Source organism: Camellia sinensis, chromosome 1 (genome assembly GCF_055761805.1).
Source record: "Camellia sinensis isolate YWXY chromosome 1, ASM5576180v1, whole genome shotgun sequence".
Lineage (NCBI taxonomy): Eukaryota > Viridiplantae > Streptophyta > Magnoliopsida > Ericales > Theaceae > Camellia > Camellia sinensis.
The window spans coordinates 171,197,102-171,219,354 of NC_138961.1; the positions used below are offsets into that span (position 1 = coordinate 171,197,102).

General features: G+C 39.7%; 3 protein-coding genes and 1 non-coding gene across 5 annotated transcripts; 3 read left to right on the plus strand and 1 right to left on the minus strand.

Annotated features, from left to right (window-relative positions):
* Positions 1-304: 304 nt before the first annotated feature.
* LOC145820705 (uncharacterized) lies at positions 305-679 on the plus strand. Its single transcript, XM_082917300.1, has one exon. It carries the CDS (start codon positions 305-307, stop codon positions 677-679), a length of 375 nt encoding a protein of 124 aa, XP_082773426.1.
* A 2,202-nt stretch (positions 680-2,881) lies between these two features.
* Positions 2,882-3,670, plus strand: LOC145820707 (uncharacterized). The gene is made up of 2 exons (XM_082917302.1): positions 2,882-3,333; positions 3,493-3,670. Exons 1-2 carry the CDS (start codon positions 2,882-2,884, stop codon positions 3,668-3,670), a joined length of 630 nt encoding a protein of 209 aa, XP_082773428.1.
* Positions 3,671-10,702: 7,032 nt separating this feature from the next.
* On the minus strand, positions 10,703-15,829 carry LOC114287321 (Pentatricopeptide repeat (PPR) superfamily protein). Of its 2 annotated transcripts, none has more exons than XM_028230635.2 (6): positions 13,046-15,829; positions 12,041-12,258; positions 11,729-11,823; positions 11,485-11,545; positions 11,332-11,394; positions 10,703-11,109 (listed from the first exon to the last, which is right to left on the minus strand). In XM_028230635.2, the coding sequence occupies exon 1, from the start codon at positions 15,690-15,692 to the stop codon at positions 13,371-13,373; it is 2,322 nt and encodes a 773-aa protein (XP_028086436.2). In that variant the 5' UTR covers positions 15,693-15,829; the 3' UTR covers positions 10,703-11,109; positions 11,332-11,394; positions 11,485-11,545; positions 11,729-11,823; positions 12,041-12,258; positions 13,046-13,370. The 2 variants fall into 2 exon arrangements, with proteins under 2 accessions (XP_028086436.2, XP_028086443.2); XM_028230642.2 differs by having other exon boundaries at positions 12,679-15,829.
* Positions 15,830-17,514: 1,685 nt separating this feature from the next.
* TRNAE-CUC (transfer RNA glutamic acid (anticodon CUC)) lies at positions 17,515-17,587 on the plus strand. The gene has a single exon. It is a non-coding gene; the product is annotated as a tRNA-Glu (tRNA).
* Positions 17,588-22,253: the final 4,666 nt, after the last annotated feature.

Below are 22,253 nucleotides of genomic sequence, written 5' to 3' on the forward strand. Positions count from 1 at the left end.
AGTATCTAAAGGAGTTAGTGGCTGCTGGCCACCTAGATCGCTATATTGATGGCGGCGCCAAGGCCATGCCACATGCTCAAGCTGAGCCTAACGGTTTGGCCACCTTAGAAGTACCCCCCCAAGGCGTGGCAATGTGATCTATGGTCTCGTAGAGCTAGCGCGGGTATGTGAGCTTTGAGGGATAATAAAAAAAACAGAGCATATGAGGGAAGTTATGTCGGTCCAACCAGCCGTAAAAAAAGGTAAAATCGAGATAACGGATGTACTCAGCTTTTCGAGCAGAGATCTCGAGCGCATTCAAACGATGCACAATGATGCGTTAGTAGTTACGCTCTACGTGAAGGACTTCGACAATAGGTGCATTTTGATCAACCAGGGTAGCTCGGTCGAAATAATGTATTACGACGCCTTCAAGCAACTAAAGCTAAACGACAAGGACTTGGCCCTAGTGACCTCACCACTGGTCGACTTTAACTCGCAGCCAGAGTGGCTTGTAGAAAAGATCATTCTACCAGCCAAAGCAGGGTCCGTCGTCAAGAAAGTGGAATTCTGGGTGCTGAAAGTGACCTCCACGCATAACTTGATTTTGGGCAGAAGATGGCTTCATGCCATGCAGGCGGTGGCATCGACTTACCACCAAGTCATGAGGTTCCCCTCTGCTGTCAAGAAGATAGAATAAGTGTCGGGCGATCAAGTCATGGCCAAGTAGTGTTTTGTGGCCGTGAACGGAAGCTGAGCTGCTAAAGGCTTCGTATAGATGACTGAGGGATCGGAAGATCAAGTGGGCACCAGGGCTGAGGAGAAAGCTGTTGAAGACTTGGTGGAAGTAAGGATTAACGAGAATGATCTTGAAAAGTCCTTTCTGTTAGGATCCAGCCTGACCGCTCAAGAACGGTTGAAGATGGTTAATTTCTTGGTGGCAAACATCAAACTGTTTGCATGGACGCCTTACGACATGCCTGGCGTCGATCCAAACTTCATTTGCCACCAACTCAATATTTTCCCTGACGCTCGACTGATCATTCAACGAATGCAAAGATCAACGCTTCATCACTCCAAAGTAGTGGCGGAAGAGGTAAAGAACCTGCTCGAAGCGAGGGCTATTTCGGAAGTACACTACCCACGATGGGTCTCCAACACGGTAGTAGTGCCAAAGAAAAATGGGAAATGGTGAGTTTGTCTTGACTACGAGACGGTCAACCGAACTTGCCCTAAGGATTATTTCCCCTTGCCCAGAATCGACCAACTGGTGGACCTAATGGCCGGTCACAACCGCCTCAGTTTCTTGGACACTTACGGCGACTACAATCAGATCGCCCTGCATGAGCTCGACCAAGAGATCACTTCTTTCATGACCCCGAGAGGATTGTTTTGTTACAAAGGTATGCCCTTCGGATTAAAGAACTGGAGCAACCTTTCAAAGGATGGTTACGAAGATGTTCGCTCCATTGCTCGGCCAAACGATGGAAGATACATCGACGACATGGTCGTGAAAAGCAAATGTGAGACCGACTACTTGGCTCCTTAGTAGAGATGTTCGCCATCCTCAAACAACACAAGTTGCATCTAAATGCATCGAAGTGTGCCTTCGGCATGGGGTTAGGAAAATTTTTGGGTTTTTAGGTCACCAACTGTGGGATTGAGGCGAATCCCTCTCAAATCAAAGTTATTCAAGAATTGAAGCAGCCTAACTCCGTAAAGGACGTGCAACACCTTGCCGGGATGACAGTTGCGCTTAATCAATTTATAAGCTGGTCCTCAGATCGTTGTCGCCCTTTTTTCCAAGCCTTGAAATCAAAGTTTTCGTGGGATGCAGAATGTGACAAGGCGTTAACCGAACTAAAGACGTACTTATCCTCTACCTCACTTCTCGTCACGCCAAAGTAGGGCGAAGAACTTTATCTCTACTTGGCCGTTTCCCAACATACGGTCAGCACGGTGTTAGTGAGAGCAGAAGGCATACAACACCTGCCGATCTTTTATGTTAGCAAAACCTTACTCCCGGCGGAGTCGAGATACTGCCGCTAGAGAAGCTTACCTTGGCACTAATGATTAGGGGTGTGCGCAGTGTAGGTCGGTGCGGTTTGAGAGAAAAATAGAAACCGTATGGCGAGTGGCGGATTGATAAAAGTGTCACTAGAATTTGCTATTTTCCTTATCAAAAACCGGTGGTTCGGTTAGTAAATAATGACGGATTTGCCTTGGCGGTTCGGGCGGATTGGCGGTTTATAAAAAATATAATTCAAATTACAAAATTTAAATCAAAGAGTAAAAAAAAAGACAAGAGATACCGTGATGTTAAGCATCTTGCGAAGCTTTCTTCTGATGCAGCAAGTGTAACAACAACATGATAATATCAACGACTATGCCATCAGTTCATTACAAGTATCTGTGGAAGCTACAATGATCAAATACAATACATAAAATTAATATCATTCAGGATTACAATATATTAAAAATGTTTACTGTTGAAAAGTATTTAGATTGAAAAGTGAGCTAATGCAAGTTTGCAACATGGCCAAAAAAAAAAAAAAAAGGATTGAAAAGTGAATTGGAAGCCAATTTTATTTTGGATTACTGACATCTTAAATTCCCCTCGAGCAGTAATGTAATACTATATTCTAAGGTATAGAACAACAAGCAAACTTAAGTAAAAAAGAATTTTTAGAATCTTATAAAATATAATTTAATAGCGGTGCGGGTCGGTGCGGTTTGGAAGAAAAATAGAAACCAGCGGATTGATAAAAGTGTCACTAGAATTTGCCATTTTTCTTACCAAAAACCGGCGGTTCGATTGGCAAATAATAACGAATTTGTCTTGGCAGTGTGGTTCGGTGCGGTTTTGGCAGTTTCGGCGGTATTATGCACACCCCTACTAATGATGGCCTCAATGAAATTGGCGCATTACTTTCATGCTCACATGATCGTGGTGTTGATCGAGTTCTCTCTAAAAGCCTTGTTTGAGCGGGCAGACTTCTCCGGCCAAATCCTAAAGTGGGCAGTCGAGTTGGGACAATTCGACGTCAAGTTTCAACCTCGAACCGCTATCAAAGCCCAAGCATTGGCCGACTTCGTTGCAGAATTCTCACATGGAAGTCACCCGGTCTGCTTAGTGGACCTTACCGAGGCAACTGGGCAGAAGGGGGTAGGCACGGCGAAAATTGCACAGCTTCCCATCAAACCGAACGTGGAAAGCGACGCGGAAGTTGCTCATCCGTCTACAAACCCATCACTTGAAAGCCTACTTCAACCTGGCAATGCGTCGTTGGATTTGGAAATAACAGGACAACCTGTTGGATCCAACGTCGCATCGCCAAGGGGGGATGAAGGCATGTTTGTTGTGATCGTTGACAGCGCGCTTGAAAAGGAAATAGCCGAGTAGCCGGGCAACTTAGAACACCTGAACCTTCAAAAATCCCAAGACCTTGTAGAATGTTGGAAGTTTTTTATTTGCAAAATGTGAAAACTTTTTGTCGATGGTGCTTCAAACAGACATGGAGCTGGACTGGGCGTAGTTTTGATCTCACCAGAAGTACTGACCATTGAACATTCCATCACGCTTGGGTTTCCAGCATCCAACAACGAAGTCGAATACGAAGCACTGCTAGCTGGATTGAAAAGCGCACTCCGACTGCAAGCATTCGAGCTAATGGTCTACAGCAACTCCTAACTCATTGTAAACCAAGTGTCTAGGGAATATGAAGTCAAAAATGACCGCATGGCCAAATATCAAACTCTAGTAAGAGAGCAGATCAAAAAATTCCAAGCCATACGCGTTCAACAAATCGGCCGAGAAAACAATGATCAAGCAAATGAATTAGCCGGTTTGGCTTCCATGGCCGACGAATCAACTCCCAGCCCTCTCCTAATTGAGGTCCTCCCAAGACCTAGCATCGAAGGCTCTGAGTAGACAGAAGTTCTCTGCACCGAGCTAGGTCCCTCTTGGATGGATCCCATCGTCCTTTTCTTGAAAGAAAGAATCCTGCTGACTGACAAGAAAGAGGTAAACAAAATTCGGGTGAAATCTAAGCAATTTTGGCTCTCTCTATCTGGAAACCTATATAAGAAGTCCTTCACTGGCCCATATCTAAAGTGCGTCCATCTGAGCAAAGTCGATGCCTTTCTGTTTGAAATCCATAAATGTATGTGTGACAGCCACATTAGGGGAAAATCCCTGGCCTACCGTGCTATTTCACAGAGATATTGATGGCCCTGCATGCAAGCCGACGCACAAAAGTATGTGCAAAAATGCGAGAAGTGCCAAAAGTTTGCCCACCAAATCCATCAGCCGGCCAGAGAACTTCTCCCCCTTACAAGCCCTTGGTCGTTCGCAATGTAGGGCCCAGATATAGTGGGACCATTCCCAACTACACCAAGCAACCGCAAATTCTTCATTACAGCAACCGATTGCTTCACCAAATGGGTCGATGTTGAGTCCCTGGCAACAATCAAAGAAAAGGATGTGAAGAAATTTGTCTAGCAGAATGTAGTAACGCGGTTTGGAGTCCCCAAGGCTTTGATCTCTGACAATGGCACCCAGTTTGATAGAAGACTGTTCAGAGGATTTTGCGAGGAGCTAAGGATAGAGTTCTACAACTCGTCGCTAGCCTATCCACAATCGAATGGCCAAGCGGAGGCATTAAATAAAACCATTCTGGATGGGTTGAAAAAAAGGCTGGAAAAGGCCAAAAGAAAGTGGATCGAGGAACTTCCAAATGTTCTCTGGGCCTACTGAACTACGTCAAGACGCTCAACCGGTGAGACACCATTCGCTTTGGCATATGGCATAGAGGCGGTCATTCCACTGGAGATCGGCATACCTACCATCTGCAATGAAAATTTTGAGCCAGACTTAAACGCCGAAGCCATCACTCTAGAATTGGACCTTGCAGAAGAGCGCCGAGAAAAAGTACTGATCTATGTCACAGCATACCAACAAGAACTGTCCAAAAAGTATAACAAAACAGTTCACTCTAGACAGTTCAAGGTCGGGGATTGGGTTCTGAGCAAGGTGATGGGCAAACACTCTTGTGCCAGGCAAAAGGAAGCTAAGGGCAAACTGGGAAGGGCCTTACAAGATAACCGATCTGGCGGGCAAAGGGGCATACCATCTAGAGGACTTAAACGGCAAAGCTATACCCCGGTTATGGAACGCGGCCAATCCGAAATTGTATTATTTTAAGTTTCAATCTTTTGATGTAATTTTTTGCAAGGGACAAGCATTTCCCCCAATTTACCAATGAGATTCTTTCAGTCACCATGTGAATTTATGAAAGCTATGTAATAGAAATGAATTACTATACATAGAAAATTTATCGTGGTTAATAGATTGCAATGAATAAGGGGCAACTGTCTCCCAGCCAAGGTGATATTACCCGGTTAACAGAGTTGATGAATTGTTCAACTCAAAGCTTTTAACTGAGGTGATCTTGCCCGGTCAAAAGAATTGATGAGTTCAACTCAAAGCTTTTACCGAGGTTATCTTGCCCGGTCAAAAGAGTTAATGAATTGTTCAACTCAAAGCTTTTAACCGAGGTGATCTTGCCTAGTCAAAGGAGTTGATAAATTGTTCAACTCGAAGCTTTTAACTGAGGTGATCTTGCCCAGTCAAACGAGTTGATGAATTATTCAACTCAAAGCTTTTAACCGAGGTGATTTTGCCCGGTCAAAGGAGTTAATGAATTGTTAAACTCAAAGCTTTTAACTAAGGTGATCTTGCCCGGTCAAACAAGTTGATGAATTGTTCAACTCAAAGCTTTTAACCGAGGTGATCTTGCTCAGCCAAAAGAGTTGATGAATTGTTCAACTCAAAGCTTTTAACCGAGGTGATTTTGCCTGGTCAAAAGAGTTGATGAGTTCAACTCAAAGTTTTTACAGAGGTGATCTTGCCAAATCCAATAAGTTGATGAATTGTTCAACTTTAAGCTTTTAACCGAGGTGATTTTGCCTGGGTTAAGAGAGTTGACGAATTATTGAACTCAATGCTTCGCCCGGCTACTAGAGTTGATGGCATGTTCAACTCCAAGTTTAGGCGAGATGTTTTGCACGATTACATGAATGGATGCTTTGTTCAAGTATATAACACAGTTGTAATGAAGAAACACAACACAATTGCAAGTAACAACGATTGTAAAAATTTCATTGATTATAATTCTAAGTACAAAAGTAAGGGGCTAATAGCCCAGTTACAAAAGACTTCTAAAAGAAAACAAGAAAGAGCACAAATCTAAACAATGGGAGAGGGGAAAGATCAACAAATTCGTCCTTGGCTTGTGTGACGGCTTCCTCCATGTCCACTACGGTGGTTGCATCGCTACGTTCCCCTTGGCCGGTCTGGTTTTGACCACCTTCTCCTACAACCTCTTCCTTGGACTCCTCTTGCAGAAAGTTGAAGACATCGTTGGCATAGGACACCATATAACCCGGTAAGAAGGCGGGGGGTAGAGAGGTGAACACCTCGATTTCGGGTCCTTGGCCGAGCTTCTCGCAAGCTGCCTTCCAGCCGGACTTGAAGAAGATGTCCTTAGTAGCCTCGACATACTTTGTGTAGCTCTCTTCGGCCTCTTTGAAGCCGAGATTATTGGCTTCATCCACCACTTTGTCCGTAGATTTTTTCACCTCCTCGAGCTCGGCCTTCAAGGTGTTTCTCTCTTGCTCTTCTCTACCGAGTTGGCCAAGGAGTTGCACATTATCAACATTCGAAATCTCAAGTGAAGCTTTAGCTCGGCCCAATTCAACCTAGACATTCTTCCTAGCAGCATTCAGCTCGGTCAACTTTTACCGCAAGTTGGTAATACGACCAATGACGAGATGTGTTTTTTGGATGGCTTGCAACAAAATAGAGAACGGTTAGCCCAGGCAAGAAATAAACCAAGCAAATACTTAGAAAATCTTTTTAAAACTCTTACCCTAGTCATTGACTTAACCGCGGACTTAACCATCCGGGTGTCTGACACGTGCTTGATCCCCACCATGTCTTCAGGGAGAAATAGGGACTTTGAAAGATCAAAGGCAATGAGGTGTTCTTTGTCTCCCTTCTCCGAAGCGTTCGTCGAGATAGGATTTCTCCTGCACTTCAACTTCAGTCTCCAGGCCGGAACTGGTTCGATCTTAGTTATCGCGTGCTCAGTGTTGAGTTCAACCTCCAACTCAATGGAAGGATTGGCTAAAAAGGCCCTCTTGCCAGCCCGGCGTGATTCAGTGTTCGGCGTTGCGGTTGAAGCCAACGCTATCACGGTCCCAGAACTTTGATCGGCAGTTTGTGCAGGCGGTGGGTTGCTCGGCATCTTGGTGGAGGTAGCGGTGATGAGGTTCTTGATATGGCTCTTTTTTGCCATCTCTTGCTCCTTAGTCAACCAAATTATGGGCATGTCGGGGAAAGTTGGGTCAGGTAAAGGGGAAGGAGCCTGGAGAAGGTCGGTAACTTTGCTCTTGCGGGGAGTCGAGCAATGGTAGCTCGGTACATACTCGAGAAGCTCGTGGCAATCTCGGTGCTTATACCTTAGCACGGCCCCGATCGCCTCTTCGTTTAGGTAATGATAATTGGCTTGTAACTCTTCGATAGCTACAAAAGGAAGACAATTAGCACGACACAATTTATAATGACAAAATAAGTAATCAAAAAGCTCGGCTTATATGAAGTCCTTGCTGATGTACCAGGTAGGCACATTAGCTGTTTCATAATTACCAGTCACCCAGAAAAAATCATCATCGTGCATGTCCTTATCCGGTGTGCCGGTCATTAATCGCTCTCTGCACGGTCTTATTTTTAAGTAATAATTGAAACCATCTTTTGTGCGGCCGAGCGTGTATTGACGCAAGATCTCGACCAGTCCTAACTACAACCCCAGTTGATTATTTAACTCGGCAACCCCATTTATGATTCTGTAAGTATTGGTTGATACTTGTGGGGGGGCCAGCCTCGTGTGCCTTAAGAATTCGCACATTAAAGGCTACACGGGAAATCGCAGCCCCCCTTCTATTATGATGAGCACGGTGAATGGGCAAGATTCCAATTTACCCCATGGGTTTATGTCCTCCTCGCCGAGCTCTAGATGTACATTGGTTGGGACGCCACACTCCTCGCAAAACTCGGCCAGTTCGCTCAGCATGTTAACAAGGAAGTGATAGCGCCCCATGGGAGACCAGTTTAGTTAGTCCGACAAAATTGATTTGGCAAAATGGTGCACGGTGGCTGCTCGGTCTTTGAGAGCCTTGGTGTTGGTGTGTCTGGTCCCTTAGGATTCTGTAGTTAAAAATCAAGTGTAAGTGATAGCGCGGTCGCGCGTGATCACTTTTCAGCTCGGTCATGCGAGCAGGCCAGATTTTAGCCCGGTCGTATGCCCATATTCGCTCGATAGCCTGATTTTCTACTGTGAATAGCAAACTTGTCTGGTCTACTTGTGTTTTCAGATCAAAAGCTGTTTTTAGCTCGGCCAGTCCCAGATCCACACGTATTCATCACAAGAGACGATGAACAGTGTGGGAGACTAAGGGCATAAGGGCTTTTCGATGTCAAAAGCAATGCGAAACCCTAATCCTTTCCATTTTTTGATAGTGTTTAGGTGTGTTAATCTTCCTCGTAAGGGTAGATGCGAGAGTTGGAGTTCAAAAATACAAGGCAAGCATGAGGAACGGACAAAAAAAGAGTGGAAGAGTTGAAGACTTATTGATTGTAGCACGAATCAGAACTTCGATTGGAGAGATGCTTCCCCAGAGGCAGCAACGGAGCCGAATCCACTAGAGAAATGCGTCGATTGAAGTAGAGAATGCAAGAAATCAAGGTTATGGGTCCTGGATCGTCTATGGAGAGGGATGATGAACAGTGAAGAGAGAGATGTGAACAGATGTGCAATATATATGAAAGAGGTAGAGGCGCCAAAAATTTGAATCTGAAAAGACGTCGTAGGACAGTTGGGTTGGCTGTATGAGGCCAATAAACAAATGATGCGTGTTTGCGATGAGACCGGTGTCATTCTTGAAAAGACAGGTTGAAAAGTTGAATCGTCGACCAAGCTTGTCATTAGACTGATCATGAGAGTTAGCGCGGTCGGAGATAATAAGCTGATTTGGGTTGGATGACCAAGATGACCAACCAAGTGAATAAGCCCAGCAGAAGGATAAAATCCCAATCACGCTAGCGCAGACAAAATTAAGGGGCAATTGAGAGGGAGATTTATGACCTAACAGAGGGTCGAGCTAAGTTGGGTCGAAGTTAGGGTCCTTGCTCAGTCGGACATCGGGTGCGCGCTGCACCAAAGGCTCAATCCAGTCAAGTTGGGATAACCTTGGACTGCTAGCCCGTTTGAGATGTTGGCTCTGCTAAGTTAGACGGGATTAGTCCTCAGAAAATCGGGTTCGACCGGGCAGAAGCTCGATCATGGCTGTGGAGCTCGATTGAGCAGGCGATCAAGAATTACCGATGAGACCAGACAAGCAACACAGTCATAAGGTGATGGCGTGGCACCGCACTAAGAATAGCTCAGTGGGCAGTACTACATAGCATGATGGGACTGCAAGGAGGAGATCCCACTGTCCGTACGCGTCAATACTGTTTGGCGGTTTCATTATGTGGTGTTTAGCTGTATTAGCGTTGACACGTGGGGGAACGTGAGAGGAGAGCTAGTCCACGCGTCCAGAGGGAAATGAACGCAGAAGCGCGTGTAGAAACTATATAAACAATGCTATGCCTCCATACACAAGTCTAGAATATCTGGTGATCAAAGCTCACCTACCACTTTATCTCCTTTCTTTTCTCTCTCTCTCTCTTAGTGTGCTAACTTGACCGTCGGAGGGGTTTTCTGGTAGCACATCGTTGGGTAGCTCACCATCTTTGTGTTCTCAAGTCAGTCAGAGGGAAGTGCAGCTTAGACACAAGGAGTACATGCGATGACGATTATTTGCTCCCCGTACAATATATGTTTTTTTAAATGTTGTATAGGCAAAAGCTACAGCTACTAACATGAGTGACGTTGAGACATAGAAATTTGTTGGGTTTGATAATTTGTTCAGGAGTTTCCTTTTCATTTCTTCTGGTATTTATAGGCTTTCTAGCATCTCTAGGTCCTCCAACAACCTGTCCAAAGGTTGCTACTGCTCCGATATCATTCATCTTGCTTATATGATTTCAATATGTGCCTCATTCCTTTTATTTGAATTTGAAATCCTTTGATAACCGTTGAAATGTTAAATACAACACCCACTACAAAAAATGAACTTTTAGCGATGTATAAAATCTGTCGCTAAAATTAACAAAGCCATCACAAAAAATATTAGCGACCGATATGAGGTGTGGTAACAAGTGGCATGACAAAAGTTTTTTGCGAACTAAATTGTTGCTAATTTTTGACGATGGATATGTGCCTATCATTTGTGATGGATAGAGTTCACTAATTGCGATGGCATTGTACAGCCGTTGAAAATATTGAAAAAAATTTAGTGGCACTTTAATGTCCGTAGCTAAAGGTTGAATTGTTGGAAAATAAGTTCTCATTTTATTGATTTTTCTTTTGCGACAGTATTTAACCGTTGCAAAATATTATTTTAAAAAATGTGAAACTATTATATAAAATTACCGGCATAAATTATTAATATTTCCCATGATAAAATACATTCATATTTACAAAATCCTTATACCAACTATTAATATTTGCAAAACAAATATCAATTTACTCACAAAATCAAATGTTCGAATAATAATCCAAAGCAAAAAGGAAGAAAGGCAAAACGGTTATTATCTCAAAGCAAAAAGGAAAAGAGGAACCAATATCTCAACTCAAAAGAAAGGCAAAAAGGAAGGAACTGAATAAGCTCATATTATTGAGCCAACCAATCTGGGGGGAAGAAAGGACTTCTACCAAAAGTCGGGTTATTTGAAAGAGTTTATCAGCAAATTCATTCTAGGAAGAGTGTTAAACTACCAAAATTTAGCAAGGACAAAGGTAAAATTACCCAGAGGGCAATATTTGCATTATGAAGACAAACTATTTTCTCTCTTGAACTTCTACCCTTAGGCATTGCATGTCCAACCAATCCAGTAACAAAGCCTTTCCCACTATAATGAGCAGCAACGCCTCTCTCAGCTATATGATCTATCTCTTCAGTTCTTATCTGTCAACCATCAAAAAAAACCAAAATACAACTGAATATTGCAAGTAATGAAAAAAAAAAGATAACTATTGAACTCATATAGTGACAAATAAGAAGGATTTGACGTAAGACACAGTCAAAAGGAAATAAATGCATAATTGGGAAAGAATAAAGATTCATGAACTTCCAGTCGAAATATGCTCTCATAAAGAAATGGCAATTATTTGACCATGTAAAATCTACCTGCTTTGCAGTACATAAAGGCCCAACTCCAATGCATGGGTTTGGTTTTATAATGATCCGAAGCTGGTAAACCAAACAAATTAAAGTGTGTCATGAAGCAAATAGGTAAGATTATGCCAATCGATTGTTCACAAGGATAAAATTATAGCAAACCTGTGCAATTTGCTTGACTTCATTTATTGAACCTTTAGATTTAAGTACAACTTTTTAAATACTGCAAATAAACAACAAAAATTAGCTTGCAATAGCCTGTCGAGGAAAGTTTGATCACAATAATTGCATGGGTATACAAACCAGTTAGCTGTCTGAACAAGTCATCAGAAATTGTAGTAGTTGTGAGCTCCATAGCTTCAATTTCAAAATACATAAGAAAAAAGAAGGTTCATACTGTTGTTACCTGAAAGGCTCCTTACAAGGAGATTGAACTTCAGTTTTCACAGTCATAAGGTCTAAGAACTGATCATCCTCAATCTTTAACAAAATTTTGTTTGCCTAATAAAATGAGAAGAGCTTGATAAGTAGACCAGACTCTTGAAAACAATATTGGAGTTACTCTAAACCTTGAGAATTTAAATTATTCCAGAATCCAGATATTAAATTTTGGACTGCTCATCATAGTTTAGAGGTGTCATGGGTAAAGGGTAAAAAGGTAATTATCCATTTCTAAAGTTTCATTAAAAAATTTCATGAAAACAAAAAAAAAAGATACCTCTATGAGTTCCTTCTCATGTTTCTTATAGAGTTCTGCAACTCTTCTCTTGACTTTAGAACAAATTTACGCTTAACTTATCGAGCTTCGTAACGGATACAACTGGTTTAGAACACAAGGTTCAAATCTTGAGGGCATCAAAAGTAAGGGCAGTGGTTCTCACATTGAATAAACGCAGCCTGATATGAAGCTATGTGTCCAGGTGTGGCTGATCTAATCTGTAGCAAAATAAGTACAAATTTGTAAGGCATGAACAGTTTGTTTGCTTGGCTTTTTACATTTGACAACAAATAGTGAAACTTATTAAGAACAAACAATAGATGCATAAGAAAATTGAAAATAAGGGACTACAAAGAAAGTAAACACCAACATAAATCAATAAAATAAGCCAAACTAAAAACTACCAAAAGCTAAAAAATCTATTCCAACAATGTGAATAAACTTCCAGCAAAACAGAGCAAAAAAACCAGGGTAACCAAGATAAGATAAGACGAAAGAATCAAAGAATATATATTCTAAATTTAAAGCGGAATTAGTAATGCATGCAAAGTGAAAACAAATCTTAATTTTTTATTTTTTTTTATTTTTTTTATTTTTTATGTTTTATTTTTTTCATAGATATTCCAAGGGTGTCTTACTTCTTCACAAGGAACTGTTCCACTGGGCATGGAAAGAAAAAACTGCACTAGTCATTTTCTAGGTTTTTGTTCCAAGCCTTCAAATCTCCTTCATAAGCCAACGTATATGAATAGAAACAGGACAATTGAAGAAGAGTGGCTAACAATTGCCTTCATGACCTTTGTGATCCTAAATAGAGCATGAGACCATCCATGATGACTATATGGATGGAACTAGCAGAATTATTTTCCCTTTTTTCTCCCCCTGCATTTGTTAGACCTCTTATCTTATTGTTTTTCCAGATGCAATTTGGAAGTTAAACACTCCTGACCTTATGGACAAAACAGGTTGCAGACAAAAGGTACATGCCTAAATTTTGATGATCACCTGTGAAGAATGATAATCCTGAAGGCCATTAGGATGGCAGGGGAGAATATCACTCTTTAGTCCTGGTTATAGATGCAACTAAGGAGCTAAATGCTCATCAACCAAGTTCAGACAAATGCGATACAGGTAACTCTCTCATTTAACTAGTATGTCACTGTAACTATCTCACCCTCTCTTCACCTTCTCTGTTTTTCCCCTCTTTCCTGCTGGTGCATTATCAATTCTGGTATCAGAGCAATGCACACTGATATCGGCAACAGAGTTAGAGGGAGATACAGGCCCTGCCCTGCTCCAACCACCAAGAAAGATGGTCATTCCTTGTAAGCTATACTGTACTCCAACCTGCTCTCTTCCTTACTCCCATTTTCTTCATTATCATTCTCACCTTTTCCGCCTCCTCCCACCTCCCTAGAGAGGTATACAGGTCAGCAATCATTACATAATAGCCATCATTTTCTGGGTCAGCTTCAATAGCATGCTTTGCAATCCTTATACCCATCTCTGTATCATCGTGAATTTTGCAAGCGCTTAACAAAGCACCCCACAGACCCCCATCCGGAGCAATGGGCATTGAGAGAACCAAATCTTCAGCCTCGTGCAGATTGCCTGACCTGCCAAGGAGATCTACCATACAAGCATAGTGCTTCAATGTGGGGGCCAGAGAATAGTCCCTTATTCTATCAAACAGGCACTTCCCTTCCTCAACAAGCCCAGCATGAGTACAAGCTGAGAGAACAGCAAGAAAGGTAAGTTCATTGGGAATAGCATTTGACTGCTCCATCTGCTGGAAGACTTCTAGTGCAGATCCTGCATCTCCATGCGTACCATAACCTGAAATCATCACATTCCAAGAAATAACATCTTTTTCTTTGATTGCATCAAAAATTTCTCTTGATTTCTTTAGTTTCCCGCATTTTGCGTACATATCAACTAATGCAGTAGCAAGAGATATATTAAATTCAAACCCTCCTTCCATGATGTAATTGTGAATCCGTTCTCCTTTCTCTAGAGATGCAATATGAGAACAAGCAGAGAGTACAGTAACCAGTGTTGCTACATTAGGTTTGAAGCCTTCTGAAACCATTTTATCAAAGAGTCCTAAAGCGTCAGCAGAATGACCGCTATGATTATAAGATGAAATCAATGTGTTCCACGTGACAATATCCTTCTGTGTCCTAGAAAATATCTTCCATGCAACGACTGAATTTCCACTTTTACCATACATGTATATTAGTGAATTGGCAATGGAGACGTTCTCATGCATCAAACTTTTAATTACATAACAATGAAGTGACTGGCCTAAATGGGTTGCTCCCAATCGTGAACATGAAGAGATCACAGATAACAAACTGTTTGAATCAAATTCAATGCCTAGATGTTGTATTTCCCTAAACAGCTCTATGCACTTTGATTCCAGTCCTACCTTACCATACTCATAAACCATTATGTTCCAAATCTCTTTGTCCCAGTCATGTACTCTGTAAAAAAACTTCTCTGCAAGAGCCAAAAGTCCAAACCCGCAATACATTGACAACAATGCATTTTTAACCATATGATCAAGTATATAATTTCTCCTCAGGATTATCCCATGAAAGGCCTTTCCTTCAGATACTCTCATGGACTTACCAAAACCAGAAATCAGACAACTGACAACAATCCCATCTGGATATATTCCAGCAGCTAGCATTTGCCAAAACAAACATACGCATTCGGTAATACACCCCAATCTTGCATAAACACCAACAATAGATGTCCACGATATAAGATCCTTATTGTCAACTTCACAAAATGAAAGATAAGCTTCCTCAGGGGTTCCACACTTGGTATACATACACAAAACAGAAGATTGAACAACTTGTGTACACCCAATTCCATTTTTTACTGCTAATCCATGTAAGCACCTACCCTCTAACAAAGCCCCCAAATTCCCACAAGCTTGAAATCCACCTTCCAAGGTTCTAGAATTCGGTCTCTCCCCATCCCCACCAATCTTGTGCATCTCACAAAGACACTCCAAACCCTTCTCACTTTCATCATTCTGCACATACCCAATTACAAGCGCAGTCCAAGCAACCACATCTCTTATAGGAATTTCATCGAACACAAGAGCTGCATCTTCCATACAATTCAACATGGAATACATGTAAACGAACGAAGACCCAACTGCAGAATTACCGGCAAAAAGTCCAATTTTTGAAACCAACCCATGTATTTTCATGCCATTGTTCATCGAAGATAGCTCGGCACAGGCGGCAACAACCATCGGAACAGTGAAATGGTTCGGTAGGACATGAGATAAACGCATTCGGAGATAAAATTCAAGGGCTTGTGAGTAATTGCCATTAGAGAAGTGGGCTTTGATTAGGGAGTTCCAAAGAAAGGTGTCTTTGAAATAAACCGAATCAAACACTCGAGAGGAGGAGTTGGGTTTGTTGATGGAAGCATAAAAAGAAATGAGCTTTGATGCTATGAAGAGGTTGTTCGTGTGGCCAGTTGTGATGATGAAGGCGTGGGATTGGAGGAGAGATTTGGGATCTGTTGTTTGGTTGGAGAGGAACAAGTTGATGTGAGAATCAAGGTAGTTGGTTGCATAAGAAGATGAATATAAACAACGTCTGTAGAAGTGGTTGGGTTTGAACTTGAGCATGGGACCTCCTTCCTTCTAACGGCTACACAAACAGAGCTACTCAGTCACTGGATATTTACTGTATAGCGAAACAATTGAACTCTTTCCTTGTAAATGAATTCCTTAAAATTGTAAGAATGTCTGTATTTTTTACAAGAAATTAGTAATTTATTTATCACAAAACTATCCACAATACCATAAATAAAAAATTATTTTTTTAGATTTTAACCAGTAAAAACAATTAATAATTCAAATTTATTTATTTCACTCATAAGGCCATACTTCATCATCACACATACTCTCTCTCTCTCTGAATAAATTGTGTGACTCCTAATTTTGAGATCCTAAATTTTTCCCAAAACTATTAATAATGTGTGGGGAAAGGCTCTGTGCATATGCACCTTACATCTAAAAAAAAAAAAAAATTAATATAATTTTATATTTTTCAGGTCATAATTAAAAAAAATTATAACTACCAAATATCTCCTGAATAATAACTAAAGATGAAAATTAGTTTGAATAAAAAAAAATTAAGTAGAGATATATATGTACATCGTTATAGTAGCATTTTCCGTATGGGTTCCTGTTCGAGGTGGAGCCCGGAGGTGACTTGTGCGCAGAAAGTAGGACAAAGATAATAATAGAAATTTAGGCTCCGTTTGGTAGAGCTTTGTAACTATGATTTGAGAATATGAGTTGTATTTTGAGTTTGTGTGTTTTAGAATTATCATTTGAGTGTAGAAAATTTGTTTGGTCATGGTTTTTGAATAAAGTGTTGAATTGAGTGTGGAATTGAGTGTAGAATTAAGTTTTGAAAGTTTGATTTGACATGTGAAGTAAGAAAATTTGTTTGGTTATGAGTTTTGAAAAGAGTTTTCAAAACTTAATTCAAATTGCTATAACTCATAACAAAACATATTACTTTCACATTATTGAAAATTTTGATCAATACTCAAAACCAAACTCTTTTTAAAATTCAATTAAAAAAATTTATTATTAACAAAAAATAACATTAATCAATTTTTTAATTGAAAATACTACAAAGGAAATAATTTTTTTTCAAAATAAATATTCAAAAATTTTAAATAATAAATATTTAAATAATTTAAATAATCTAAAAAATTTAATAAGTAAAAAATTAAAATAAATATTCAAAAATTTTAAATCGTAAAAATTTAAATAATTTAAATATTCAAAAAATTAAAATAATTTAAAATTTTAATATTTTAAATTTAAAAATAACTCTACATTCAAATCGTAACCAAACACATAAAACAAAACTCAATTAAAAAATTATTTTTAAAACTCATAACCAAACACATAACTCGAAACTCCATGCTACTTTCACAACTCTACACTCAAATCGTAACCAAATACATAACAAAAAAATTAAAATATTTAAAAATATTTTTATAAAATAGAGTTTGAATTTATTTTTATAAAATATTTTAAAATTTAAAAAATTAAAATCGTAATATTTAAAAATTAAAATATTTAAAAAGATTAAAAAAATTAAAAATATTAAAAATATTAAAAAAATTAAAAAAATTAAAAAATTAAAAAAATCGTAACATATTTAAATATTAAAATATTTAAAATCTTAACAAAATTAAAATATTTTTAAAATATTGATTTGAATGGAGTTTTGAAAAGAGTTTTGAATTATGTGTTTGGTTATGAGTTTTGAAAAGTAATGATTATGTTTTGAATTGAGTTTTGAAAAATGAGTGTAGAATTATGATTTGAAAACCCTAAACAAACATCATACTCAAAAGTGAGTGTGGAACTAGATTTTGAAAACTCCACCAAACGAAGCCTTAAACTTCTCACCTATTTTTCAAAGTCCGTTGTAGTCTAGTTGGTTAGGATACTCGGCTCTCACCCGAGAGACCCGGGTTCAATTCCCGGCAACGGAATATTGTGTTTTTCAAACAACCGGGGAAAATGGTTGACTTCTTGTAAATTTGTGTCATAAAATGGTTTATTTATTTTAACTCCCTCATAAAATCCTTACTAGTATAAGGGCATAAAAATAAAGGGCTGGTGTGTGTTTGGGAAAGTTGTTTTGAAAAAAAATTTGGAAAGAGAGTTTAGAAATTTTTTTAATTTGTTTGGTTGTATATTTTAAAAGTAATTTTGGAGTTTGGAGTGATTTGATATTTTGTTGTAATTGAGTAGATGTGTATGAAAAAGAAGTGAGTTTGGAATTTTTTTGAAAAAAATCACAAATCAAATAAAATTTTGAAAACAAATTTCAAAAACAACTCTCTAAAAAACAAACCAAACAAACCCAAAATTTCTCAGTTCAAGTTCTTTTATTGTACGCTAATTTGTTTCTTGAACAAAGATATTCTCATTACATATACATTTATGTTGTTTTTATGTGGAATGGATTTCGAAACTTAAAAACTTTTGATATAGATATTTATTTTTTGTAAAGTTTTTACTTTTAAATCTACTTGTTGAGGTCTATCAAATTACACTCATGATGAACATAAATTTAAAAAATAAAATAATGACAAAATTTTCACTGAGTTAGCTATTAGCTATTATAATGCAATGAAAATAGTAAAATTTTCTATTGATGGATAAAAATTTTAAAAAAAATGAAGTCTAATTGGAAAATTTGTGTATCTATTATCAAATCTATCAATAAATATTTCAAATTGAGGGTTCCAAAATGATAAGATTGAAAATTTATAAGTTTTGAAACAGGGAAAATTTATTCTTTTTAAATTTGTTTTTCTATAATATATTAATTTCTCTAAAATTGATAGCCAAAGTTGACAATAGTAGTTCAAAATTGTTCCTTTACTATCAGTTTCTTATTTTACTCCCTCCATTTTAAGTTGTTAATGCTTGCATTCTTTTAAATAATTCAATTATTGAAATTTTACTTGTGATAAAGGAGGTCAAGTCAATACCGGATATTGGTCTTCTAAGAGCATCTCTAACGGTTACTCAGATTTTTCACCAAATTTGAGTAAAAAATGACTCATTTTACCAATTTGATACCACTCGCTCCAACGGTGTACTTTCATCAAATTTGTACCAAGGGCAACCGGTTGGTCGACCGGTTAAGCGAATTTTTTTTTTTTTTTTTTTTTTTTTTTGAACTTTTTGAACCTTTTAGTGGTCAACCGGCTGGTCGACCGGTTAGGCAAAAAATATATATATATATATATATTTTTTTTTTACTGTTTGAACCTTTTTCTTCGAACCGTTTGAACCTTTAGGCGGTCAACCGGTTGGTCAACCGGCCGGGCAACCGGCTGGTTGACCGGTTGGTCTCTCCCAACTGTTAGGAACAGTGATTTAGTAAAATGCTTCGCCTGTTCTCATTTTGGTACAAGATTTGCTGAATTCTGGATTTAATATCGATTTGGTGAAACCGTTGGAGCTCAAAAAAGTGATTTTTTCATCAAATTTTGAATTTGATATCAGGTTTGCGGAAGCGTTAGAGATGGTCTAACTGAGTCAAATTTGATGTCTAGTATCATGATAACAAAGAACAAAGACAGCAATTAACAGCATAATAATGTCTCAACTACCCAATTTCTTATTACAACGACAAAAGTGTTTAGGATAGGAAATTATTCAATGCTCCTGAGCATTGTTTCTTTTCACTCACTGGGTAGATATAACATCAGTTGTTTCTGATAACTTTAACATAAAAGTAATAGATCAATAATTATTACTTTTGAGCACCATCCAACAATGTTTCAGGGGTATTAAGTAATTTTTCGTTTAGGATTTAGGAGCGCAAGTTTGGAAACATGTTAAAATAGTTTTAAAAAATAAATTATTCTTTTCTTTTTATAAAAGTTTAAAAAAAAAAAATTAAATAATTGTTTGTAAAACAACCCAAGCAACTGACTTGTTGCTTTTCATCTCAAACACTTTCGTGGAGCATAATTGTTAGGTTTTTGATTTTTCATTTTTGGGAAATTCTATAATACACATTTCACTTGGGTTGTGTGCCATATATCTTAGATATGACATTTATAATATATGGTTATAACTTATTATAGTTGTTAGTTATGATTTGGTTATAATTTGATTATATTTGATTATAATTTAATTTTTTTTAATTATATCTTATTTGATATTTAATTAGGAAAATTTACCTATAAATTCCATTTTGAGGAATGGTGAATCATTTAGTCCTAAGAATTTTCTTATAGACCAATTAGTTTCATTGATTTTAGAAGGGATTTTTATTGATAAATTCCATTTAGAAGTGTTTTAACCCAAGAAGTACATGAAGGAATTTTTTAACCCATTTAATCCCAGGTATGTATAGTTTTATTCCATAAAGTCTTTTTTCTTAATTTACACTATTTTCTTGGACATTTATGCATTTATATTTAATTTTGATACCCTTATAAATATTTTTTTGAACGATTAGCAATTTTATGATGTGAATATTCATATTTTAAAATTCACAGTGGTAGGAATGTAAAATTGGCCCGTGGGCGGCCCGAAATCCGCCCGCGAGCCGGGGCGGGCCCGGCCCGTTAACAATGTGAATATTCACATTGACATGTTAACATTCACATTAATAGGAATGTAAAATTGGCACGCGTCTGGTGGCGGCGCGAAACCCGCCGGCGGCCCGGGGCGGGCCCGGTCCGGCCCGTTAACAATATGAATATTCACATTGACATGTTAACATTCACATTGATAAGAGTATAAAATTGGCCCGCGGCCCATGGGTGCCCAAAAGCCCCCCCGGCAGCCCGTTGACAATGTGAATATTCACATTGACATGCTAACATTCACATTGATAGGAGTGTAAAATTAGCCCACGCCTCGTGGCTGCCCGAAACCTGCCCACGGCCCGTGGGCGGCCTGGGGCAGGCCCGGCCCAGCCTGTTAACAATGTGAATATTCACATTGATAAGAATATAAAATTGGCCAGCGGCCTAAGGCCGGCCCAACCCGGCCCGTTGATAATGTAAATATTCACATTGACATGTTAACATTCACATTAATAAAAGTGTAAAATTGGCCCGCAGCCTGTGGGCGGCCCGAAACCCGACCGCAGCCTGACCTGTGACATTGTGAATATTCACATTGATATGTTAATATTAACATTGATAGGAGTGTAAAATTTGCCCTATGCCTGAAACTTGCCTGCGACCCGAGGTAGGCCCGGCCCGGCCCATTGACAATGTAAATATTCACATTGACATGTTAACATGTACATTGATAGGAATGTAGAATTGGCCCGCGGCTCGTGGGCTGCCCGAAGCCTGCCCACAGCCTGGGGCAGGCTCGTTTGGGTCTGGGCCCGAGCTGGTGGGTTGAGCCTTGGGTCAGGCCGATGGGCCTAGGCTTAGCCTCAGGCTTGGGTCGGGCTTGGGCGGGTCTGACCATTTTTTTTAATTCTTTTTAATTTTTTCTACCAAAATTTTATTATTTTTCACAAAAAAAGACACTAGGCCTCAGCGTGGGCCGGGCCTCGGACCGACCCTTGAATGGGCCTTAACCGGGCCGATGGGCCGGGCCGGGCTTCCAAGTAATGGCCTAAGCCCTAGTCTAGGGTTTCGGACTAGGCTCGAGCCCGAGCCCGAGCCCGAGCCCAAACGAGCCTTTCCCGAGTCGCGGGCGGGCTTCGAGCAGCCTACGTTCTTTTTGACTATTCCATTAAGTTCTATTTGAAGTAAAAAGACCAAAAATACAATTTTCATCTATTTATATTCTATTTAGTCCACATTATTTTTTTATATTTCAATAAGTCCTATGGAAGACATAATTACCAAAACACCCATAATGTGAATGTTCGCATCGTCAATGTGAATGTTCATATCATCAATGCGTAGAGGCTCGAGACGGCCCATATCGAGCCTTGTGGGTGTCCGAAAAAATCCGGCCTGGCCCAGCCCGCCCTATGGGCCAAAAAATTAGGCCCAGGCCCTAGTCCTGGCACAAGGGTATTCGGGCTTTGGACGGGCCAATGGATCGAGCCTTGGGTCGGACCGGTGGGCCTGGGCCTAGCCTCGAGCTTAGGTCCGACTTGGGCGGGCCTGGGCATTTTTTTTTTAATTCTTTTTAGTTTTTTCTACCAAAATTTTATTATTTTTCACAAAAAAAGACATTGCGCCTCGGGCTGGTTGGGCCTCGGACCGAGCCTTGAATGGGCCTTAAGCGGGCTGATAGGCCGAGCCAGGCTTCAAAGTGATGGCCCAGGCCCTAGCCTAGGGTCTCGAACATGCTCGGGCCCGGACCCAAATGAGTTTGCCCCGAGCCGTGGGTGGGCTTCGGGCAGCCCATGGGCCGCGGGCCAATTCTACATTCCTATCAATGTGTATGTTAACATGTCAATGTGAATATTCACATTGTCAACGGGCCGGGCCGGGCCTACCCCGGGCCGCGGACAAGCTTCGGGCAAATTTTACACTCCTATCAATGTTAATGTTAACATGTCAATGTGAATATTCACATTGTCACGGGTTGAGCCAAGCCCGCTTCGGGCTGCGGTTGGGCTTCGGACTGCCCACGGGCTGCGGGCCAATTTTATACTCTTATCAATGTGAATGTTAACATGTCAATGTAAATATTCACATTGTCAACGGGCCG